Source organism: Ochotona curzoniae, unplaced genomic scaffold (assembly GCF_017591425.1).
Source record: "Ochotona curzoniae isolate NIBS_2020 unplaced genomic scaffold, NIBS_Ocur_1.0 contig_1014, whole genome shotgun sequence".
In the NCBI taxonomy this organism is placed as follows: Eukaryota; Metazoa; Chordata; class Mammalia; order Lagomorpha; family Ochotonidae; genus Ochotona; species Ochotona curzoniae.
The window spans coordinates 5420536-5446284 of NW_024464920.1; the positions used below are offsets into that span (position 1 = coordinate 5420536).

Below are 25749 nucleotides of genomic sequence, written 5' to 3' on the forward strand. Positions count from 1 at the left end.
CAGTCAAGGATGGCCCAAAGCTTTGGACCCGGGACCCATGTAGGAAACCTAGAAGCTTCTGGCTCCTGGCTTTGGATCTTACTCTCTGTCTTTCCTTCTCTCTGTAAATCTGACCTTCCAATAAAAGTAAGTAAATGTTAAAAAATAATAGATTCACTTCCTTAAAATGTTTAATTTGATGCAAAAATATTTTGCAATGCATGCATATAAAGAATCTTCAGGAAATTCATGAATATATATGTTAGGAAAACACCACACAGACTTGAAATATCTTAAGGGACAGGTGTTTGGTACCATGGAAGTCTGCATCCTACAACAGAGTGCTTGGTTCCAGTCCCAGCTCCTTCCACTCCAGCTTTCAGGATGCTAATGTGCATCCCAAGCGGGGTAGTTGAAGGCTGTCACTCACATGAGAGACTTGGGTTGAGTTCAGGATCCTGGTTTGTATTGGCTCAGCTCTACCTGCTGCAGGCTTGGGGAGTGGCCAAAAGATAGAAGTTGGTTATTTGTTTTTCTCATTGCCTCTCAAATAAAATGAAAATCAATTTAAAACTTTTTTTTGAACCAAAGTAAACTTATCTGTTAATCCTATTTTTTCATAAATTATAAAGTAAAGATTTGTTATGTATTTGAAAGGCAGAGATAGAGATCTTCCATCTGCTGGTTCACTCCCCAGATGGGCTGCAATGGCTGTGACTGGGCTGGGCCAAAGCCAGGAGCTTCATCTGAGTCTCATATGTAGATTTAGGACTCCAAGTATTTGGACCATGTTCTGCTGCTTTCCCGGATGCATTAGCAGGAAGCTGGAATGGAAGTGAAGCAGCTAGGACTCTTCCATAGAAGCAGTACCCTACAGCATAATGTCATGACAAGAGGCAGTTTAACCATTATGCCACAATGTCAACCCCTCCACAAACTTTTTTTTAAAAGTGAGGAGGCAAGTATTTTTAAAAATTATTATTTTCCTGTTTATTTGAGAGGCAGAGTGAAACATATAAACAAAGATCTTCTGTGTGAGGGGCAGATTCCCAGGCCCTTGGGTTATCATCTGCTGCCTTCCCAGTCACTTAAGTAGGAAGCTGGATCAGAAGCAGAGCAGGCACTGCAAATGATGGCTTAATCTGCGGTGCCACAGTATGAGACTCTTGAGCCAAAAGATGCCATTTTTGAAAGTTCTGTTAGAATAGCTCCTGTCACTGGTTCACTCCCGCGTGGCAGGTGAGAATTCTACCACTGAACCACCCATGCACTGCTTGATTCACTCCCCAAATGCCTACAACAGCTAGGGCTGGGCCAGGCCAAAGCCAGATGCCAGAACTCCATCTCCTGCACGGTGACAGGGATCTATGCCTTTGGGTCATCATGCACTGCCTCCCAGGATGCATCAGGAAACGGAGTCAGAAGTGGTGCAGCCAGAGCTTGAACCAGCACTCTAATCTGAAATGTGAGCATCTCAAAGGATGGCTTAACCCACTTCACCACAACTCATATCCTATATTTAGGTACTAAAACTCTTTCCCCATCATCTTTAAGAATCCAAAGGAAGCTATCTGCCACAGTCTTTATTTTCCAGAAAGACAATTCACTAATAGTGAGTGTTCACTGTGACTTGTGTCTCTGAAAAGTGCCGAGGTTTAAATCCCTGGATTTACTCCCCAAAATGCCCTCAGGAAAATCTGACATTTAATAGTCTGAATCTATGCCCTTTGTCTATGCCCTAGGCATGGAGCAAAGCCAGAATTGAAATGGGCCATTCTAAGGCATCTTTCTATCCCTACTATTTATGCCGGTCTGCCTTGATCTCCCCTCCCTGTCTCAACCCCATCGAACTACACCTCTCTACGTTGTGGAAATCTCAGCTGATGCTGTTGACTGGGGACTTGGAAGCCCTTGAATCAAATATCTGCGAGGATGGCTAAAGACAGCTAGCCATGGGGGACAGGAGGCCTCCTATTGACAGCCAAAATGCAGCAGTTTTGAGATGGTTATTCCTATTGCCCTTTTACAGTTTTCAGGTGCAAATACCTTCAACTTCAGACACTTCAGACTGGCATTCTCAAAGGACTATAAGTGACCTAGAGGCCTTGTTAAATTGGAGGGCTGGAACCTCCCTCACCCCATCGAGTTTAGGGCTTAGCAGTTGTGGGATAGGGTGGGAGAACTGCAGATATAATGCATTTCTGGGTGATGGTGGTGCTGTGACACTTCAAGAGTCACTGTTGTAGAGCATTGTGAGGGATATGAAGGAGGAGCAGATACAATTCCTGGCACGAGGGGGCCGATGGTGTAGCAGCGGATGTAAGACATGTATTTAAGCCATAGTAAGGAATACTGAATTTGCATGTAAATTAGACAACAACCAATATACATTTGACATTGTCTGGGAAGAAGAAAACTTTTTAAAAAGATTTATTTATTGGGCCTGGCGCGGGGGCGCAAGTGGTTAAAGTCCTCGCTTTGCACGCCCGGGATCCCATATGGGCGCCGGTTCTAATCCCGGCAGCCCCGCTTCCCTTCCAGCTCCCTGCCTGTGGCCCGGGAAAGCAGTCGAGGACGGCCCAAAGCTTTGGGACCCTGCACCCGTGTGGGAGACCCAGAAGAGGCTCCTGGCTTCGGATCAGCATAGTATCGGCCCGTTGCGCTCACTTGGGGAGTGAATCATCGGACGGAAGATCTTCCTCTCTGTCTCTCCTGTCTGTATATCCGCCTTTCCAATAAAAAAAAATAATAAAAATAAATCTTTAAAAAAAATAAATAAATAAAAAAGAAAAAAGATTTATTTATTTACCTAAAAGAATTACAGAAAGAGAGAGAGAGAGAGAGAGGGAGAGAAAGAGAGAGCGAGCTTCCATCTGCTGGCTTACTCCCTATATGTCAACAACAGTCAGACTCGGCAGGTCTGAAGCCAGGAGCCAGGAATTTTATTTGGGTTTCCCATGTAGGCAGCACAGGCCCAAGCACTTAGAGCATCTTCTATCACTTTCTCAAGACCATTAACACAGAGCTGCTGGTTTGGAAGGCAGCTATGCTCTTCGCTATACCATCAACACACCCAGAGAGCTGGTTTGGAAGTGGAGCAGTCTAGACATGAATTGGTGCCCACATGGAATGTTGGCATTGTGGGTGGCCGCTTAACCTGCTGGGACCACAGTACTTGCACTAGGAGGAAAAAAATTTTTTTTTTTTTGAAGAAAGATTTATCTATTTTCCAAAGGCAGAGGGAAAGAGAGAGAAAGAAAAAAAGAAAGAATTTTTTATCTTATAACTTATTCCCCCTGAAGTGGAAATGGCCAGGGCTGGTCCGGGTCAAAAGCCAGGATCCTGAAACTCCATCCAGGTCTCCCATGGATAGCAGGAACCTAAACACTGGAAGCATCATTGGGTCTGCATTAGCAGGAAGTTAGAGTGAGGAGCTGCAGCTGGGAATCAAACCCGGGGACTCCTACATCTTAATTTCTACCCTTACATGCCCACCCAGTCTTGATGGAGGTGGAAAAGAAGAAAGGTGTAGCGGTGTATGAGGTGGTAGAGTTGTTCGGTGTGGCACTTGTGTAGGACCCTGGGAGAAGTGAAGGGCCTCGAAGGCCTGTCATTCTCCCCCTCCTCCACCCATTTCCCAGCTACACCAAGAGTGCTGCACAGCCAGAAAGAGGAAGTCTCCCTGCTGAGTGTGCAAGAGGAAGCACCAGAAGGTGAGCAGCGATGACTGCTTTCACCCATGAGCCAATTGCAGAAGCAACCGGAAGAGCAATGCACCAACCACGCGGGGCCCCCTCCGCCCAGAAGGCGTCACCTCCCCCGGCAAGCTGGAAGTGTTTGGGGACACCAGGCATCGGTGTCTTGATGCTCCTCTCCCTCGGTGGCCATCATGTCGCTGACCTCCCTGTATGAGCACAAACTAGCAGAGAAGCTCACCATTCTGAATGATCGAGGCCAGGGAGTCCTGATTCGAATGTACAACATCAAGAAGGTAAGTGCCAGAAGGAAGTGTTCTAGCAACCATAGGGCGAGGGAGTCTGAGACCTGCAGGTGCAGCGGTCCCACTCCCTTCTTTGGCACTGCTTTGGCCTCCAGCCCTTCCGATGATGTAGGCCAGACAGTTCTAGCAGGCTTCCTCACAGGGTCTCCCTTTTGGGAGTCTGATGCTCACCCCTAAGAGCCTCTGTTACCCGCTGAGGGTGGGGACGAGAAGGGAAGGGTGGGGCAACAGTACTTGGGTTGTGAGTGACTCGGATGAAGCTCCGAGGTCTAGAATTCTGGGCCTCTTGCTTACTGCTGAGATCTGAAGCTGGATCTCTGGAACACACTTTTCTGTGGAGGTTCTTCTCCAGGAGGGAAGTCATAGACAAGTAGATTAAAAGGGACCAGGTGCCTGCTGGGGTACTTGGACTGGGGATCATTCATGCCCGCGTGTGTAGGACAAAGCTGGGAGAAGGAACTGGGAGAAACTGGTGGCAAGGGGAGGGCCAGGGATTGAACGAGTCAAGGAGATGGAGAGCTAAAGACAGGGAGGGGTGTTTATGGGGAGTTCTTGGGAGAGAAAATGGGGACCGAAGGAGTGGGCCTTTGTTCGTTTTGTAATAAAATCAACCATCAGGACCATGCCTTCTCTGTCTTGCTAAGGCCCTTGGGAATGAGATAATTGTATAATGGCTGTAATTGTGACCCTCAGCCCCAGTCTGGCTACTGAGTGGTCGCCTTTCTCACTTCTTCCGGCTGCCGTTGCCGGCGAGGCAGCTTCCCCTTTGCACTGGGCTCCAGCAGGCACTGAGATCTCCCTAGGACGAGATGCCAGGGTTGAGCCTCAGCTCTTAGCTAATGGGTTTCATGTTCTGGAACTTGTTCCTGTACTACTGCCGTGGGTGCTTTTGTACTGAATTTCCCGAGAGAGACTGCATGTGGAATGGTGCAGGGAGAGGGGGATGTTTGGGAGGAATTGAAGAAGGGTTGGAAAGAAGATGTGGCTCATTTCCCCACAGACTTGTTCCGACCCCAAAACTAAGCCACATTTCTTGCTGGAGAAGTCCATGGAATCGTCGCTCAAGTTCATCAGCAAGAAATTCCCCAACATAGATGTCCGCAACGGCACGGTGAGAACTGGGCCCCCTTTTTGCTCTGTCACAGCTCTGGGCTGGGGTAGCCTACATTCTCCCTCCCTGGCCTGGCTCTCTGCAGACTGCAGGGCGTGGAGTAGCATTCCTTTGACCTTCTTAGGCTGTGACACTTCCAGCCTTGAGAATTCTTTTCTTTTTTTTTTTTTGAAGATTTACTGAAATGTATAAAAAATACACAGAACAGATTTTTACAGATGAGAAAGAAGCCCCTGGAGTGGACTAAGCAAGTGGAAACTGTATTAACAGTTTTGCATTTACCATGTGGCAGATTCTGGCCTGTAAATTGAAAAAAAAAATATATATATAAATATATAATATATAATATATATTATATTATATATTACATAATATAATACATACTACATTATATATTATATACTATAATATAATATTATGTATTATGTAATATATATTATATATTTATATATTTTTATATTATATATATATATATATATATTTTCTTAATCCAATGCCAGGTCTTTAAGGAGTCTTTCTGGGGCTAGGGAACTAATCCCTGTCTCTTTTTAAATTTATTTATATTTTCTTTTAAATATTGTCTTACATAATTGAGAGGCATATTTACCCAAGTGGGCCTCTGTTAAGGTGTGGAGGGTCAGGTATGAAGGAAGACAGGCGGAACAAAATTTTCTATTTTTTTTCCTCCTGTATCCACAGGGGAGGAGTGCTTCTTTCTGTCACCATTAGTACTCGGGGATGGGAGATGGTCTTTGATGACGCCTTAGAGACTCCTATGTAGCGAAGAGTGTTCCAAGGATGTTACTTGAGTGGTTTTGATAGTTCAGAGAAGTCATTGGTTTTGTTGCTCTAAGGTTTAGTAAAAGCTTTCCAAGGTCTGTTGGTTGACAAAATCCACCTTAGTGCATCCACAGATCCAGGAACATGCTACAAAGGTTGGCCAGGAGAATCGTCCAACCTGTTTTGCTTTCCATCCTCTGACAAGGCACTTGATGTCCCCTGCTGGTGTAGATGAGCTGGCTTTCAGATCCCATGTGTGCATCTGGACATGCTGTCCACTGAATATGTATCGGCAGCTGAGGAGGCTCAGTCCTGATACATACACTCCAAGGTCACACCACACATCCTGTGATTTTTTTTCCCCTGTGGCTGGCGTCTGAGTCCAGTGGTCTAGTTGGGAAGTCTCCCAAGAAACTTCACCAGGGATGACCTCAGACCTGACTCTTGTATTTACCAGCCAGTGCAGGATCAGGTTTGATCTGTCACCTGCACACGCCAATGCACATACCAGTGGATGTAGTTGATTGATCACTTTTGTCCCAGCCCCATATCTCACATGAAAAAATGGCTGCTGCACTCCAGCCTGCCACAGACCTGGTCCTCACTCATACTAGTGGGTGCTGTGGCCTAGTCAGGACAACCCGCAATAACTGCCAACAGGCCTGCCCCTGGCCCCAGTTTCTGTGTGCCACACTAAGCAGCCCAGCCCACATCCCATCTGACTCATTTATACCCGTGAGTGTTATGGCTTAGCATAGCCCAACCTGCCCCAAGACCTGGCCCTCACCTGTGCTGACAGCTGCCACTGCCTTGTCTAGCCTGGGCTTGCACCCAGCCCTGGTTATTGTGCTCATTGGCAGTAGGTACAGTTTAAGAGGGGAGTGCCCACAGTTTCCTTGCCAGGCATACTCCCAGCCCTGTATCTTGTGCCTGCCAGGGGCTCTGTGGTCAAGCTTCCCATATGACTTGTTCCTAGTTCTGGCACTTACCAGCTGGTGCTATGGCCTAGTTTGGCTGGCATACACTCATTCTGGCTCTAGTGTGCACTGAAGTTGTGACAGTCTAGCCTAGCTTCACCCACCACACCACCAGTGCTAGCTCTCATACTGTGGAAGCCACAGTACTGCCTGGTTTTCCTTATAAGATCTGGGAGGATGCTTTGTGCCTGCTGAAGGCAGTAACTGCAGCATCCCTCAAGCTAGAGCACCTTATTTTTTTTTTAAAGATTTATTTTTATTATTTTTTCATTGGAAAGGTGGATATACAGAGAGGAGAGACAGAGAGGAAGATCTTCCGTCCGATGATTCACTCCCCAAGTGAGCCGCAACGGCCGATACTATGCCAATCCGAAGCCAGGAGCCTCTTCCGTGTCTCCCACGCTGGTGCAGGGTCCCAAACTTTGGGCTGTCCTCGACTGCTTTCCCAGGCCACAGGCAGGGAGCTGGAAGGGAAGTGGGGCTGCCGGGATTAGAACCGGCGCCCATATGGGATCCCGGGCGTGCAAGGCGAGGACTTAACCACTTGCGCCACCGCGCCGGGCCCGAACACCTTATTATTTATTGTTCCTGGTTCCCACTCAATGGTGCCTCATTGCCTGTCTTAAAGTTATACATCTAGTGCAATATGCCTGATTTTTCTGAGAAGAAATATTAGCCCCAGGGACCAATGTTGTGGCATAGTACGAAAAGCCACTGCATATGATGCCAGCATAATGGGCACTGGTTTATGTCTCAGCTTCTGCACTTCCCATCTGACACCCTGCTCAGGGCAAGCAGTGGAGGATGGCCCAAGTTCTTGGGTCCTCTGCACTGATGTAGGAGACCCAAAAGAAGCTCCTGGCTCCTGGCTTCAGCCTGGTTCAACTTCAGTCATTGTAGATGCTTGGGAAGAAAACTAGTGGATGGAAGTTCTCTCTCTCTCTCTCTTCAACTTTGACTTTCAAATAAACAGATCTTTAAAAGAAATGCTAGCCCTAGATTTCCCACCCATCTTCCCTATACCATCTTCCCATTCTGTTTATTCTGACTTTGATAGAAGTAGTGAGTGGCTTCAGTGAAAGGGGCCTTGAACTTCCTCTTGGTTAACCCTCCAATTGTGGTCAGGATTACATACAACATCCACCTAGATTAACCACCTTCAGGAGTTCCAACTCGCATTGATGAACTTTAATCTTTAAGGTCATTTAGGCAGCACTCTGCTCTTGTGTTAACTTGGACTGATATTCTTTTTCATCTTGTGTTTTTTCATTTTGTTTTGCTTTTTGTTTTTCTCAGCAACATTTAGGACCAATACATCGTGAAAAAACCGAGATCATTCGATTCCTCACCAACTACTATCAGTCATTTGTGGATGTCATGGAATTTCGGGTGAGCTCTCTGGGGCCCATGCACCCTCCATACGGGCATCATCTTTCAGAGGCCCATCCTTCTTTAGCAGGTCTTCATTTGTGGTGCTTCACACATGTGCTTGAGCAAGCAAGAGTGATGAGTTGATATTTGATCTCTTTCAGTTCTAAATTGTAGTGCTAGATGAAGCAAATTGTAGAGGAGTAGTTAGATATCAAGTGTTCAATTGTAATAGAGCCATAAGCTTATATGCACATAGTATTCATATAGACATAGGCAAGATTAGAATATGACACATCAAAACTTAACGATGACTATTTTGGGGCATGGTTTATGACTGGCTTCAATTTACTGAGCTAAATATTGTTTTCAATTTCATTGTGATAAAATAGACATAAAATGTATCACCTTAACCATTTTTAAGTCCACACAGTGCTGTCAAATGTGTTTATAATGTCATGTAACCATCTTTTCATTGTGTAAAACTGAAATTTTATACCCTTTAAAGAGTAACTTCCTATTTTCCCATCCCCCAGTCCTTGGCCAGCACCAGTTTGCTTTCAGTTTCTATGATTTTGACTACTCTAAGTAGCTTCTGCAAGTGGAATCATAAAGTGTTTGTCCTTTTTGTGCCTGGCTTCTTTCACTCAGCACAGTATCATTAAAGTCCATGCATGTTGCATAATGCAAACTTTCCTTCCTTTTTAGGGCTATGCTGCACTTTGCTTATTCGTTAATCTTTCAGTTATTGTCAGTAATTACAATAATGCTTCTATGAACCTGGGTATACAAATATCTCTTTAAGAACCTGCTTCTAATTCTTTTGAATATGTATACCCAGAAGTGGACTTGTTGGATGGTATGATCATTCTATCTTTAACTTTTTGAGAAATCATCATCTAATTCTCCAAAGAGCATTTTATATTCCTACCAGTAGGGTACCAGGATTGTAATTTTTCCACATTTTCATCAGCATTTGTGATTTTTTTCTGTTTTGGTAGTAGTCATCCTATTGGGTGTTACTTATTGTAACTTTGACTCACTTTTTGCTATGACTAATGCTGTTAAGTATCTTTTGTTTATCAGCCACTGGTGCATCTTCTCAGCCACTTTATATTTTCTTTGGACAAATGTATGCATACCCTAAATCCTTTGTATGATTCTCAATTTTTTTGGGGGGGGGGAGTTATTGCTGTGTTTTAGAAGTTCTCTCTAAAAAGGTATATGCTTTTGCATTATTTGAGTTTAAAAATGTTAAGTCTGTTTCCCCAATATTTTATAGCAAATCTGATGAAAAGTGGCTAGAATAGTGCAATGAATAAGTTAGTATTTTGTCTTCTTTTAACCTCTATTTTCTTCCTGAGTCACTTGAGTTGTAGACATGACATTTAATTCCCTAAATGTTTTAGCAGACATCTGTTCAAAACTAGAATATTTTCCTACATAGCCCTAATGTCGTTACTGTGCTCAGGAAATGTAGCATTGCTCTAATAGTATCAACTAAAACATAGCCCATATTCATATTTCTCTGATTGTTTTGAGGATTGCACAACAGATTTAGTTATGTTTCTGAAGTCTTCCTTTAATCTAAATTAATTCCCAGGCTTTGCCTTTCATGACACTGACCTTTATGAAGACTCCAGGCTAGTTACTTTACAAATTATCCCTCTATTTGGATTTGGTTTATTGTTAATACTTGTATTATTGTTAATACTTAATGCTATATGGGTGATATTTTATTTGAATTTTCAACAATGAGCATGTACTATTTTTTATTGATTTATGAATATATGGCACTGTTTAATACAATCTTTTTGAAAGGTGATTTGATAAAAAGCAGTACAGCGATTCTTTTTTTTTCAAAGATTTATTTTTATTTATTTTATTTTTGTTGGAAAGTCAGATTTACAGATAGAAGGAGAGAAAAAGAGAAAAATCTTCCATCTGCTGGTTCACTCCCTGAGTGGCTGCAACAGCTGGAGCTGTGCCTGTCAAAAGTCAGGAACTTCTTCCAGGTCTCCCACATGAGTGCAGGGTCCCAAGGCTTTGGGCTGTCCTCGACTGCTTTCCCAGGCCACAGACAGGGAGCCAAATACAGTGATTCTTAAACATTTTTTATTTACTTGTTTATTTGACAGGCAGAGACAGATAGGGAGAGAGAAAAATCTTCTATCTTCTGGTTCATTCTCCAAATGTCTGCAATAGCCAGGGCTGGGCCAGGCTGAAACAAGGCCTCCCACTTGAACTTGAACTATCACCTGCTGCTTCTCAGATTGCACATTAGTAGGAAGTTAGAATGTAGAGTAGAATGAGAACTTGAACTCAGCTCAAGAACTCAGATATGGAAATAGGATTTTTTTTTTTTTTTAGAAAAAGAAAAGACTTATTTTGTTTTTATTTGAAGAACAAATTTACAAAAAAAGCAGAGATAGAGAAAGGTCTTTTTTATCTACTGGTTTATTCTGCAATGACCACACAGCCAAAGCTGATCTGATCTGAAGCCAGGAGCTAGGAGCTTCTTCTGGGTCTCTCACATGTGTGCAGGGTCCCAAGGCTTTGGGCCCATCCTTTCTCTGCTTTCCCAGGCCATAAACAGAGTCCTGGATTAGAAGCAGGGCATGGCCCAGTGCTCATTTGGATGCTGCAACCATAGGTAGAGGATTAGCCTGGTACTCCAAGGTGCCAGCCCTAGCAGTGGCATCTTAATGGCTGTGCCAAGTATCTACTCTTAATGTGATAATTCTACTTTTAAAAAATTGTCTTTTTTCTTTAAATACTTATTTATTTATTTGAAAGACTGAGTTACAAGCAGAGTGAAGGAGACAGAGACAGAGAGAGAAACAGAAGCCTTTTATTCACTAGTTCACTCCTCAAACGGCATTGATTGCCAAGCTTGGGCTAAGTCAAAGCCAGGGGAGCAAGGAAATTTCCCCAAATGTCTCACATGCATGCAGAGACCAAGCACTTGGGCCATTTTCTGCTTCCCTCAACAGGTGCATTAGCAGGGAGCTGCATCAGAAATGAAGCTGCTGGGACTCAAATTGGTTCCCATATAGGATGCTGGCATTGCGAGTGGTGGTTTAAACCATGATACCATGCTATTGGCCCCAGATATTTGTCTTAAGGAAACAGCTGGAAATGGAAGGATGCATGTACAACTATATTCTCTGTTGTATTGTTTGTGACAACTTGACAATTGATATATACAATAAATTTTGGCTAAAAGTTTGAGTAGATGTCATTAGATAGTAGTATGTAGCTGTTAAAGATGAAACATTTATTTGTCTTAATTATTGTGGGAAAATGTTCTTCACAATTATTTAGTGCAACAGCCAATTGCAAGGGTAACTATTTGTTGCAGTGGCTTAAGTTGCTGCTGGGGAGGCCTGTATGCCATAGTAAATGCCTGATTTAAGCTTGTGATACTTCATTTCCAAGCCAGCCAACTTGTGGCTAATGAGTGTCTGGAGGCAGCAGAAGATGGCCACCTGTGCTGGAGACCTGGATGAAGTTCAGGATCCTGGCTTTGGCTTGTCCCAGCCTTAGGTTTTGCAGGTATTTGGGAATTGAATCAACAAATGAAAAATCTTTTTTTGTCTCTCTGCATTCAAATAAAAAGTTAAAAACAAACAAAACAGAATAAAATAAAAAACTCTCTCTAGAGCAAATTAAAATACAGCTGAAGTTGTAAGATTTGTGTTCCCAAAATGTATATTTACATAGTTAATATGTACATGTTAAGAAGGTTGGAATTGCTGAAAGATGTGATTATGAGTGCTTTTCAAAACCAATTAAAATTAAGCTGGCCTATATTTTCAAGCATTTCTATAGTAAACACACATTATTTATATATTCAAGAAGCAATGCCAAGAAGCAATTGAGCATTACAGGATTTCTTCCCTCTCCCACCTTGCATGCCCTGAGCCCATCCCAGCTTGCCGATCCAAACATGCATGAAGATGACACAAAGAAGAGAGAAGTGGGGACAGAGAGGAATATAAGGTTTAGGGGACATAGGATGGAGAGTGTCAACCTAAACAGAGGGTGGATTCCGGAAAGAATGCTGGAGGCATTAAAAAGCCACAACATGGGAAATACGGAGTTTCGGGGAAATCTCAGGACACTGGCTGGTTGCTGTCACCACCAGGTCCTGAGCTCCATGCCTTCACTATGGCTCTTCAGGGAAGGAAGGGAAACAGGGACCCCAGAGTATGATGCTGTGGAGTAGATTAGCGCTGGGTGGGACCAACCTGGGTTTCACATCTCAGCTCTGTGATCTACTTGTATGTCTTTAGAAGAGAAACTATTCTTTTTTTTTTATCTAAAAGAATTTTATTTTTGATGATGTTTACATAGTTGATCAGATGGGAAGGACCAGGTGGGAAAAGTGCATGTGATTGTTGTTTTCAAATTTTTATTTTTACTGTATCTGGGAGAAGAGGGTAGAAACCATATCCAGTTTCCTAACTGCCCCAGTATCCGGGGATGGGGAACGGCCACCTGATATCAACCCAGGGTCCCCCATGTGGCACATGCTCTGAGGGTTCTGCTCAAGTGATTTAGATAGCTCTGAAATGCTGTTGATCTCATGGATCCAAGGATGAGGAACCCCTTCCAGTGTCCTTTGGCTGACATAGTCAACCTTAGAGTCTAGAGGAACTCTTTAGAATCCCGGCTTCCTTATGTAGGAAATGAGATCTCACCAGTGGTATTGGTGAGAATTCAGCGAGATTACATGGAAGATATCTAGCTCAGTGTTGAGCAGATATCCCTTCCCGACTTCAGAATATTAGATCTGTAGAATGACATTATTTGAGTGAGTGGCTGCAAGTGACCCTCAGCTGTATCCTCTGAGAATTGGGCAGTGGACTGGGGTTGTGGAGAGGCACTGCTAGCAAATGAGTTAGCCTTGGGACCAGTACAATGGCTCAACTGGCTAATCTTACCCCTTCAAGTGCCAGGATCCCATATGGGTTTGTGTCCTGGCCATCCCACTTTCCATCCAGGTCCCTGCTTGTGGCCTGGGAAAGCAGCAGAGGATGGCCCAAAGCTTTGGGACCCTGCAACCATGTGTGGGAGAGCTGGAAGAAGCTCCTGGCTTTGGATTGGCTCAACTGGGGAGTGAAGCCAATCCAAATTGCCCATTGTGGCCATCTGGGGAGTGAACCAGTGGGTGAAAGATCTTTCTGTCTCGTCTCTTGGTAAATCTGACTTTCCAATGAAAATAAATAAATTTAAAAAAAATTAAAAGTGAGGCAACAGACCTGTATAGAGATGTAGAGGTCACGTGGCAAGCAGAGATAGAGATGTTGGGTTCTGGAACTCTCAGCATCCCTGACTCATTCTGTGCTCTTGGGCAAATTTCTTAGCTGTTCTTCCCTATTCTGTTAATTGAGATAAAACCTTTTTGGGAAGATGAGTTAGAAACATTTTTTACTCTATACATTTTAATAAGTTTTGACAGAAAATTTCCATCACTCCCAAGGTTCCCTATGCCCCTCCACACCCATCAATCCCTTACCTGTACTTTGGCCCCAGGCAACCTTTAAATCCGCCTTCTAGAATAGACATTTCTTTTCTAGAGACAGAAATAAATAGCATGTCACAGCGTATATTCTTTGGTGTCTGGCTTCTTTTGCTCAGCGTCATGCTTTTGAGATTTGCCTTTGTTGCACATATGAGGGCTTCATTCTTATCTTTGTTGAAAATTGCTCCATTGTATTGGTACAATATATTCAGCCATTTACCTGCTAATGGGTATGTGGGTTGTTTTCACTTTTGACCATTATGTTTTAAGCTGCTTGCTATTGTGCAAGCACAAATATTTGTGAGTATGTAATTTTTCATTTCACTTGGGTGAATAATCTATAAATTGAATTGCCAAATAATATAGTAAGTATATTTAATTATGAAAAGGTTTATTTCTTTATTATTTGAAAGGCAGAGAGAGAAGAGAAAAAGAGATGAAGAGAGAGAGAGCAAATTTCCATCTACTCTAGTCATTCCCCAAATGTCCACAGCATCTGAAGCTGGCCAGGTCAAAGCCAGGAGCCTTGAAACTCCAGCAAGGCCTCCCACATGGGTAGCTCAGATCATGTACTTGAGCCATTGTCTGCTGCCTCCCAAGAAGTACATTAGCCATAAAGTTGGATTAGAAATGGAGGAGCTGAGACTTGAACTAGGCATCCTGATATGGGCTGCGTCTGTCTCCTCAAGGGCAATGTAACCTACAGTTCCATAGCACCTGGTTCTGCTGAGTACCTTGTCATGTGCCTGCTGGCTATTGTACATTTTTTTTTTTTAAAGATTTATTTTTATTATTTTTTCATTGGAAAGGCGGATATACAGAGAGGAGAGACAGAGAGGAAGATCTTCCGTCCGATGATTCACTCCCCAAGTGAGCGCAACGGGCCGATACTATGCCGATCCGAAGCCAGGAGCCTCTTCCGGGTCTCCCACGCGGGTGCAGGTTCCCAAAGCTTTGGGCCGTCCTCGACTGCTTTCCCAGGCCACAGGCAGGGAGCTGGAAGGGAAGCTGGGCTGCCGGGATTAGAACCGGCGCCCATATGGGATCCCGGGCGTGCAAGGTGAGGACCTTAACCACTTGCGCCACCGCGCCGGGCCCTATTGTACATTTTTTATTTTAAAGTGTTGGTACAAATATTTTCACAACAAATGTTGTCCCCACTGTTTGTTGCTGAAAAGGCACAAACAGGTACACACAGAGATTTTACATCTGTTGGTTCACTTTCTAATTGCCTGCAAAAACTGGGTGGGGTCAGGCTGAACTTGGGAACCAGGAATTCAGCCTGGATCTCCCACTTGGATGGCAGGAACCTAAGTGCTTGAGCCATTACCTGTTGCCTCCATGGGTGTACATTAGCAGTACCAGAATTTGAACCCAGGCACTCTGGTGCAGTATTTTTTTTTAAAAGATTTATTTATTTTTATTAGAAAGTTAGATGTACAGAGGGGAGGAGAGACAGAACGGAAGATCTTTTGTCCTTTGGTTCACTCCCCAAGTGGTCACAATGGCTGTTGCTGTGCTGATCTGAAGCCAGAAGTGAGGGGCTTCTTCTGGGTCTCCCATGTGCGTGCAGGGTCCCAAGGCTTTAGTCATCCTCAACTGCTTTCCCAGGCCACAAGCAGGGAGTGGAAGGGAAGTGGAGCAGCTGGGACATGAACCAGCACTCTGATGGGATCCTGGTACATGCAAGACGAAGACTTTAGCAACTAGGCTAAAGGCTACCATGGACTTTAGGCTACCATGCTGGCCCGCCCCCTCCCCCAAGCAGTATCTTGGGCCAACATGCCCAGCCCAACATATTGAAAGGAATACATACAGATATATTCATTCCTATTTGTATACTCTTTGAACAATTCTACTTTTACAGAAATGAAAGTACCAATATACAATGGGTAAGGCCAGAAAGTAGGAGTAAAACAAATGTTCATCATTAGGAAAAAATGCTAAACGAAACATGGAACAGCACCGTGGTTGTTATGGGACTATCAAAAAGAGTGAATTATTCTTTACCAGATGACTTTGAGGACTTTTGACAAGGTTGAAGGAGAAATGCCAACAAAAACAAGGACCTTTCAATTTTGTAGTACAAAGGAAAACCAAATCTCTCTCTTATTTTCTGTGAGCATAGGCTTATATATATAAGAATGAATAAACCAGGTTGTGAAACTCAATTGACTGAAAGTTGGGGTAGGATGGAGAGTGGCTGCTTATGTTGGGGGAGATGAAACTTATTCATGTGGGTAAAATTATGTGTGAAAAGAGAAAGAATCCTGGCCACTCTAGAACATGGCATAACTCCATAAATCTATAACAGGCCAATTTTTAAGTTGATAATTTTGACTGGCCCACAAATGATGTTATACATACCCAATGATCCTTGCCAGAAAAAAAGTTCCCTACCCTGACTGTAGAATGAAATAGATGGAAATTACCTGTAGGTTCTTGATAAATAGTAGGTATTCAGCAAACACAAACAAATGGAAAGTTGGGTAGTATTTTTATTTGTCAATGGTTAACTTCTGAGAAAAGGAAATGGAATCCAAGAAGAGATTTGAATTTTGACAATAGAAATGGGTTTGACTTTTGGCATTTCTGAACCTACCTGTTAGACAGTCTACATTTTGTAAGCTTTCTATTAGTGGAGGAATGTAACCCCTCCATGGAGGGTGTAGTAGTGGAGGAATGTAACTGTAGTGATGTGTGACTGTGGAGATGTGGGCATTTGGCAGGCCAGGGTGGAAGTGTCATGGGAGGCACCTCCTCCCCACGACACACAGTGCTGCCCCTTGTTACCTGTGGCTCCCTGAATCACTAGGGTGGAGGTCCCTGCCCCTCAAGCTCAGGTGGTATATGTCACTTTCTCTTTACTCCTCATTCTCTTCTCGCCCCCAGGATCATGTGTATGAACTTCTCAATACCATTGATGCGTGCCAGTGCCATTTTGACATTGTAAGATCCTTCACAATTCTCTTCTGCAGTGCAGTCAAGGAGCAGGCTAGGTCTGGGTGGGTCTGGATCGGGTGGCATGAGACTAGAAGAATGGTTCCTTCAGTTGTCGCTCCAGGGCTATATAGGCTTTTTTTTTTTGAGGTGGGGGGTGAATAATAAGGGTTGAAATTAAATATATCTGCCTGCGATTTAAGTAACACAACAATTATACCAAAGTCTTCTTACTCTGTCCTCAGTAAGCTCCCGATGCTACCTTATTTCTTCACCTCTTTTTATCTTGTGCTACTTTTTAAACCTCAGCTTTTGTTCACATTTTCTTCTGAACTTTCAACCCCTTCAGTTCCTATTTTTCTTTAGATCCACTCGCTCTAACTGAAAGGGCTGGGGACAGAGAGAACTACACACACACACACACACACACACACACACACTAACTGCTGTCCTTGGGTTCTCATGTATTTTCCTCACAGAATCTCAACTTTGACTTCACCCGGAGTTACCTGGACTTGATCGTGACTTACACCTCAGTTATTTTACTCCTGTCCCGGATTGAGGATCGACGGGTACTCATTGGCACGTACAACTGTGCCCATGAGATGCTGCACGGGCATGGGTGAGCTAAGGGGTGATGCTGTGTGGACACTAGGGGAAAAGATGCTGTGATCACCCATATGGCAACCTATAAGCTGCATGATGACCTGGGCAAAGTAAGGTGCACCTTGATGTATAGTTAACCCTGAAATCTCTGCTAGTGGATTACCAGTTTGCATTATTTCCATTCTGTTTTTAATTCTGTACTGGATTCTATTCTGCTTTTTCAGGTTACTACAAAATGCAAATAGTCCTTTTTAGTATGTGTAGAGGTAGTCTGAGTTAGATAAAAAACCATGAAAGGCAAGTTATATGTGAGAATACATTTGGAGCCAAGTAGAAATGGAGCTCAAATTATCTTTATTTCTGCCCTCCATTAGTACAAACTTAAATACTAAGTATTTAAGTCAGAGTAGGGAATCTTTTTTCTGCCAAGGGTTTTTCAGGTATTTAATTTGTGGGTCATAGAGAATTATCAACTTTAAAAATTGGCCTGCTACATAGACTTACTGAATTCCAACTCCTGCCTGTGGTTGCCTTGGCTGGGCCAGACCAAATAATTTTGCAGACCTAATGCTGCTGTGAGCCAGCTGTTTCCCCACCCCAATTTAAGGGCTGAGAAAATGAAGACCAGAGGGATCTGAGTGGGTGGTGGTGCATCATTCTACGTGTGAAATGCCTTCCCATGTTTGCACCGGGACACTTCACCACATTCCTTACCCAGGAGATTTGGATATTGACATTTCCTTTGGGGCTATGCACAGATTTGTGTCTAGGCATATAAACTTGGTTTCCAACTAGGTGGCCTAAGCTTACAAATTACCTATTACGTGTCTAACCCTATTTTGGGTGCTTATAAGGAAGCAACTTTCATGGACCTGCCCCAAATTGTATGGTTCTAAGTAACTCTAGCTTTGTACACCTGCTCATGCAATGGGGTGTCTGTCCTTGAGTCACACTTTAGTATGTTTGTCTTTAGATGTGGTGGGAGTGCCAGTCTGTATATGAGTCTGTATTCTACCTGCGCTCATGGAAGTGTTTATATTGTAGTTAAGGATACGCCCCCCCACCCCCGCCACCCCTGCCCAGCTCTTCTTTTCTCTGCCTTTTCTAGAGACCCCAGTTTTGCTCGACTCGGTCAGATGGTCTTGGAGTATGATCACCCTCTGAAGAAGCTGACAGAAGAGTTTGGGCCTCATACGAAGGCAAGTTCCCCTAGAGGGTGGGGCGGGGTGTGGGGACTGCTCCAGCAGGAACACAAGGTGGCCACGATTGACTTCGCTTCTCCCCGCAGGCTGTGAGTGGAGCCCTCCTCTCTTTGTACTACCTCTTTCTCCGAAGGAACCAGGGGGCTGAGCAGTGGCGCAGTGCCCAGCTTCTGAGCATCATTAGCAGTCCCCCGGCCATGATTAGCCCCGCTAATTCAGACACAGTGAGTGCCCTTTCTCCTTGGTTAGCAAGATCTTATCTGTGCTGAGGCTGGCGCTGTGGAGGGTGGGCAGGGACTTCTTGAAGAAAATGTCACCCCTAACATTGCTTCAGCTCTCTGCTAGAATATGCCTCTAAGTCAGTCATTCCTTGTAGCTCGAAACCATGGTCGTGTTGGAGCTTTTGTTTGGGCCAGGATTAGTGTGTGCGCCTGCTTGCAGAAGGAATTCAGTAAATATTTATAGAAGAATGAATGAGTGGATGAAACTGGATAATTAGGCAGCTAGTTAGCAGAGTAGGAATTTGCGCGTAGGAGTAAATTAATCAAAAAGTGTTTTTTGTGTGTGCAAGGACTATTGACCCTAAGTCTTCCCTTCCAAAAACTTATGGTCTAGCAGGAAAGACATGCCATGTAGTTACAGAAATACAACGGATGATTCAAAATTACCGGTAAATGACACACAGTTGATGGAGAAGAATCTGAAGGATGGCAACATCATGATGGATTTGAGTCTTGCTCTCCTGAAATGAAGGAAGTCCCAGCTAAGAAAGAGACAAACCCATTACTAAGCCTGGCGTCCAGCCCAAGCTCCCTTTCCTCTTCTCAAGCGCGTTCTTTTTTTTTGCCTCTCCTCACTTCCAGAGCTTGCAGCTTTCTCCAATGGACCTATCAATGTGCTATACTCAATTTGGCAAAATCTAAGCTGTCTTTGCACTGAGTCTGGCTCAACGTCTCCTCTTGAGGGGAGGACTATGTTTGGTCATCTGCCGTGACCATCTCTGCTTCTCCTCCCGCAGATGGCCTGTGAGTACCTGTCTGTGGAGGTGATGGAGCGCTGGATTATAAGTAAGTTTTGTGGGATTCAGTGGGGAGGCCAAGGAGGGCACACCTTCCAAAAGCCTTTGTCTGTATGCTCCCACCTCCCTGCAGTTGGGTTTCTGCTCTGCCATGGGTGCCTCAACTCCAACAGTGAGTGCCAGAAGCTGTGGAAGCTGTGTCTGCAGGGCTCCTTGTACATCACCCTCATCCGGGACGACGTGCTGCAGGTGCACAAGGTCACCGAGGACCTGTTTAGCAGTTTGAAAGGGTGAGAGGCACGAGATCCACACTGAGTTTCTTTGAGATTTTTTTTTAAGCTCCTCGCTATATCCTTTTTCACTTTCTGTGCATATTGTCACTTTTCCATGCGGGTACAGGTGGTAAGGATTAATCCTAACTATTGAAAGATTTAGTCAGTGCCCACTATTTGCTAGGTGCTTTGCTGAGTTTTAGGGAATACAGTAATTAATAAGGTAACACAGGTGGCTGGTGCATGGCGTAGTAAGCCTGTGGTGTTGGCATTCAATATGGGTGTCAGTATGTATCCTGGCTGCTTCATTTCTGATCCAGCTTAAGACCTGAGAAAACTGTGGAGCACAGCTCAAGTCCTTGGGCTCCTGCACCCAAGTGGGAGACCTGAAATAAGCCCGTGGTGCCTGACTTCAGATTGGCTCAGCTTCAGCCATTGCTGCTACCTTGGGGAGTGACTGGAAAATCTCTCTCTTTCTCTCTGAAACCCCAACTTTCAAATAAAAAATACATCTTTAAAAAAACTTCTGTGTAAGATAACACAGAAGTTAAGAGCATGGGCTCTGAAACCAGAGTATCTGGGTTTGAATTTAAGCCCTACTGCTTACTGTGTTACCTTGGGCAAATGAATGAACTTTTCCATGCCAGTACCTCAATTTCCTCATTTAAAAAACGTACCTGATGGTAGTACCTGCCTCTGAAGCCACCTCCGAGTGGTGTTGGTGAGTAAACACAAAGCTCTGTGGAGGTGTTGAAAAGGACATTTAAACTAGCCTCTAGGATCCAGAAAGGCTAGAGGAAGGTCGGCCTGCTGAGGTTTTGAGGTGAGAGAGGATGCGCCCCTACTGGGGAGATTAAGGAGCGCAGTGCATGGGCAGCTGGGTTTCGCTGTGGCCTGAGCCGGACCCAGGCAGGTCACCTGGGTCTTGTAGGCTCTGCCACAGGGTTGGACACAGCCTGCTGAATGTTTCTAACAGGGGAGTGGCATAGCCGCTTTTGCATTTTTAGGGAGGACCCCTTTCATTGCAGGGATGAAAAGAGATGATATATGCAAAACTGGAAGAGAACAGAGAAAGAACAGAGATTTTCCATTTGCTGTTCATTCCCCCAAATCACCCTACTTCGCAATGGAAAATCAGACTTTATTTCTCCTACTTAACTCTACTCAAAAATGAACAAACAAACAAAAAAACAAAAACCCTTCCCCTTCCTCTCCACTCTCCCTAGCCTCTGGAAATCATCCCTCTCCTTTGCATTTCCATGAGACTAGGTTTTACGGAGTCCACTTAGGAATGTGATCCTGTAGTACCTGTCTGTCTTTGCTTATTTCACTGACCATAATAACATCTAGCAGGCTGCCACAAATCTCAACTTTTTTTTTTTTCAAAAAAACCTTTTTTTTTTAGTAAAGTGAAGCTGTTCCTGTGTCTTGCTACCTCCCCACCCCCCACTTTGGTGAAGATTTATTTATCAGAAAGGCAGAGTTAGAGAGAGAGAGAGATCTCCTGCTGGTTGACTCCCCAAATGGCCTCAGTGTCAGAGGTGGGCTGATCCAAAAGCCAGGAGCCAGGAGCTTTTCTGGGTCTCCCACTTGAGTGTCCAAGTATTTGGGTGCTCCTCTGCTGCCTTCCCAGTGCCTTAGGAGGGAGCTGGATTGAAAGTGGAGCAGTCTGGACTTGAATCGTTGCCTATATGGGATGCTGGCACCTCAGGCAGAGGCATAGCCTGATGTACCACAATGCTAGCCCCCAAATGACAGAATTTTACTCTTATGGCTGAATAAGAGCTCCAACACCAATTTGCTTTGATTGTGTTTTGAAGTCCCACCAACGTGGCAGCAAAGGTGGCACAGGATGAGAGAAGGCAGCTGTAAGGAAAGCAGAGGATGAAGAAGGCTGATTTCTGAGCAGAGGTCTGTGGGAGAAAAAAGAGGCTGATTAGGAGAGTCATACATCGCAAGCAATTCAAACAAACTCAAAAAGGCTGTTTGATTTGCTGATTCAAAGGTTCCCATTGACCTGAGAGGGAGCAGTTTGTTTGGTGTTGACGGCCGCATGAGATTTGAGAATGAGTGAGAGCAAAGCAGGTAAAAAATAAAAGTGCAGGTGTCACTTTGGGGACATTTGGTGAAAGAGTAGCTGAGGTGAGTGGATTGTCAGGGTTAAGCAAGGGTCTTTTTAGAATAAGGGAGGCTTTGAACTTCTCTGTTGGAAGAAGAGAATAAGCCAGTGGAAAGAAACCAGCTGAATTCTTAGAGTAAGCCGTCGGGAAGGGGCCTGAGGCAGGAATGGAGTGGCCACGTCCTACAGAGCAGAGCCTGCACGACTGGGTCCTGCTTCTTTCATCTCCCTCAAACCTGGATGGGTGAAAAGAAAAGTCTAGCTTCCACTTTGCCACAAAAGCTACCCTGTGACCTTGTCAAGTCCTGTCTCACCCCTGGGTGTTATTTTCCTAATAGTAAGATCGTGAGGGAGGAACTAAATGATCTCTAAGCTCTAAGAGGGATCTTTGAGTAACGGGCAGGGGGAGAAGTCAGAGTTTACAAAGATCCTAGTAGTGAGGGCTGTCCAGGTTCCCCTGCTGATTCTGGGCTACGCTCTTGGAGGACTGGGCTCTCGGAGGGCTTGGCTCTCATAGGGCGGGGCTGGGCTCTTGCAGGCTGGGCTCTCAGAGAGCTGGGCTCTGCTGGACTCTGCTGGGCTCTGCTGGGCTCTTGGAGGACTGGGCTCTCATAGGGCTGGGCTGGGCTCTTGCAGGCAGGCTGGGCTTTCAGAGGGCTTGGCTCTCATAGGGCGGGGCTGGGATCTTGCAGGCTGGACTCTCAGAGAGCTAGGCTCTGCTGGACTCTGCTGGGCTCTTGGAGGACTGGGCTCTCATAAGGCTGGGCTGGGCTCTTGCAGGCTGGGCTCTTGGAAGGCTGAGTTCTCACAGGGCTAGGCTCTCTGGGCTCTCAGAGGGCTGGGCTCTGCTGGGCTCTTGGAGGACTGGGCTCTTGCGAGCTGGGTTCTCGTAGGGCTGGGCTCTTGGAGGGCTGGGTTCTCATAGGTCTGGGCTCTCATAGGGTGGGCAGGTGGGCAAGCCCTGGGCAGTCTGGCTAACCCTACTGTGCTTGTGCCAATCCTCAGGTACAGCAAGCGAGTGGCGGACATAAAGGAGAGCAAGGAGCATGTGATTGCAAACAGGTATAGGTGGGCAGGGGGCTTTCAGAGAGGGGACGGGGCAGGTGTCCTGCCTGACTTTCCTTCTCTCCCAGGCCACCCCAGGGTGCTGTGCAGCCTTCTGGCTTCAACCCACGCACTGGCTACTGCCCCACAGATGCCGTGTTTTCTAACCAGCCCTGCTGTTAACACTGACGCTTCCTGCTGTCTGACACCCCGTCCTAAACACAGCTCCCTTCTGTGCTGCCTGTGGTTTTGTAAGGAGGGGAGAGACCCCCATTCTCTCGCTTCCCCTTTCCTTCTGCAGTGGCCAGTTTCACAGTCAACGGCGGCAGTTCCTGCGGGTGGCGGTCAAGGAATTGGAGATTGTGTTGAGTGATGAACCAGGGCTCCTGGGTCCCAAGGCAAGAGAAGGAGACGCTGGGATGGGGTTGGTGGCCAGTGGGAAGAGGTTCACCGTGGGGAGTGTCTTGGCATTCATGCGAGTTTACATTTTGAAATTTATCATGACTTGTTTTTATGTGAATCTGTTGATTCTGTACTCCCAAACTTTTAATGTCTTTTGAGGGGGTGCACCCTTAGAGTATGTCTTGGATTATAGCTGTTGATGTTGTTGTTCTCAATTTGCATGTAGACTAACTGGTGACAGAGCTTGCTGTTTTGTGTTAAACCTCACCATGCCCACTATTTCTAGAATTCAGTTTGACGGCGAGGGAGGGGTACTGACTGGAGCCAGTGTCAACATATGGCCATGTCTGATTCTGTGCCAAGTGGCTGAGGGTTTTTGTAGGTCTGAGTGTCTGCTATGGGACACTGCTGCTGCTGCCACACCCCCAATCCCGACTGGGTCCATGGGCACAGTATGGGAGTTTCCTCTGTGCTTTGAAGTACACTTTAGAGGTTGAAATTTCTAATAGTCCCTTTTCTCACCCTAGGCGCTTTTCGCTTTCATGGCCCTGTCCTTCATTCGCGACGAAGTCACCTGGTTGGTCCGCCACACAGAAAATGTCACCAAGACGAAGACGCCAGAGGACTATGCTGACTCGTTAGTATTTGACATGGTCACAAACCTTGTGCTGAAATGGGCTGGGGAAAGGGCACGGCAAGGCACCCCGTGGGTCCATGAGCCCCCAAGTGTCTGTCTTGCAATCACTGTGTTTGTCTCAACTCGTGTTTCCAATCTCCAACATCTCTCTCTCCCATCCTCAACTTCCTAGGAGCATCGCCGAACTGCTCTTCCTGTTGGAGGAGATTAGGGCTCTGGTCCGAAAGCACATTAAGGTGATCCAGCAGTACCACCTGCAGTACTTGGCCAGATTCGATGCCCTGGTGCTCAGTGACGTCATTCAGGTATATTCATTTTGCTCTTGGAGTGCCCCCACCCCTTCCCCGGGCTCATGGTCTGTGGAGCGTATGTCAACCAGCCCATTTCTTCTCCCAACCCACACTCATTTGTTAAAATGAAAGACTCAAAATCTCAGCATTCTTGTCAAAACATTGTTTTTGAGAGGCAGGGAGAGAAAACAAGTGAGCTGCCATTTTCTGGTTCACCTCCCAGCTGCCCATGATGGTTGGAGCTGGGCCTGGGGCCATAGCAGAGGTAGGGCTTCCACACGGGTGGAAGGAACTGAAATATCTGAACTGCCACCACCACTGCCTCCCAGGGTCTGCATTTGCAGAAGGCTGGAGTTGGGAGGCAGACGTGGGAACCGAGCCCAGAGGCCCTGGTATCTGTAGGATGCAGGTGCCCTGACTGCTGTCTCAATCACTAGGTCAAATGCCAGTTTCAGCACTGTTCTCTGCACCTCAGTGAAGCTACACAGAAGTCAGGAGAGATAAAGAAAGGGCAACCACGTGTTGGAGTAACAGGAAGCTCTCTTCATCTCTTGTTTGCCATGTTTTTTTTTTTTCTCTGTTTGGGGCAACTGAGGTAACGAGTACACCCAGGTGGACTAACCTGGGACAACCTGGCAACTCTATGTTCATGCACAGATGGAACCCTCTGGCCCTACTTTGTATCCTGCGGGAAGCTAGGCGCACTTGACCATAACTTCATCTCCCCTTTCAGAACCTGTCTGTGTGTCCTGAGGAGGAGTCAGTCATCATGTCTTCATTCGTCAGTACTCTCAATTCTCTCAATCTCAAACAAGGTAACTGGAGGCAGGTGAAGGGGCAGGGGGTCGGGTGGTAGTGTGTGTGTCTGAGCCACAGGGGAAGAAGCAAGGTGACTTTGAAGAGGATGCTGTTAGATATTAGGATGCAGTCTCGTCGTTTCCTTTTAAGCTTGATCCTATTTTTCCTCTTCTTGCAGTTGAGAGCGGAGAGAAATTTGAATTCACTGGATTGAGGCTGGACTGGTTCCGCCTGCAGGTAATTGTTCCTGCTCATCCTCAGATTGCTTCTCCCCTGTGATCCTTTTCCCCTTTTTATTTCCTAAGCTCTGCTGTAGGGAGCAAATCAAACCTTGCAAACTGCTGATTGGACAGGACATACCCCAAGCCAAATTTCCTTCACCGTGTTTTTCTCCATCTTTCGCCAACGGCAAACACAGGCATACACAAGCGTGGCAAAGGCCCCTCTGCACCTGCATGAGAACCCTGACTTAGCCAAGGTGATGAACCTCATCGTCTTTCACTCCCAAATGTTGGACTCAGTGGAGAAGATGCTGGTGGAAACATCTGACCTGTCCATTTTCTGGTAGGTCCTGACCCTGGGCTCTTTTTTTTAAATTATAAATTTTATTTTTTATAATGATTACATGGTGGATCAGGATGGGAAGGATCGAGGTTTGGGGAAAATTGGTTGTACTCAT

The 25749-nt window shown here is 45.4% G+C and overlaps 1 protein-coding gene across 2 annotated transcripts in view; it reads left to right on the plus strand.

The window, feature by feature from the left end:
- The first annotated feature begins 3803 nt into the window (after positions 1-3803).
- NCKAP1L (NCK associated protein 1 like) overlaps positions 3804-25749 on the plus strand; it is a 48168-nt gene continuing 26222 nt past the window's right edge. The window contains exons 1-16 of one of the 2 annotated variants that reach the window (XM_040980046.1): positions 3804-3976; positions 4956-5090; positions 8144-8236; positions 16635-16691; positions 17162-17304; positions 18397-18487; positions 18577-18714; positions 19509-19557; positions 19642-19798; positions 22905-22961; positions 23245-23341; positions 23873-23982; positions 24155-24287; positions 25006-25087; positions 25249-25307; positions 25489-25634. In XM_040980046.1, the coding sequence (XP_040835980.1) occupies positions 3869-3976; positions 4956-5090; positions 8144-8236; positions 16635-16691; positions 17162-17304; positions 18397-18487; positions 18577-18714; positions 19509-19557; positions 19642-19798; positions 22905-22961; positions 23245-23341; positions 23873-23982; positions 24155-24287; positions 25006-25087; positions 25249-25307; positions 25489-25634 (1655 nt within the window). In that variant the 5' untranslated portion in view covers positions 3804-3868. The remainder of the gene's footprint in view (positions 3977-4955; positions 5091-8143; positions 8237-16634; positions 16692-17161; positions 17305-18396; positions 18488-18576; positions 18715-19508; positions 19558-19641; positions 19799-22904; positions 22962-23244; positions 23342-23872; positions 23983-24154; positions 24288-25005; positions 25088-25248; positions 25308-25488; positions 25635-25749) is intronic. The other variant, XM_040980056.1, reaches the window with a different exon arrangement.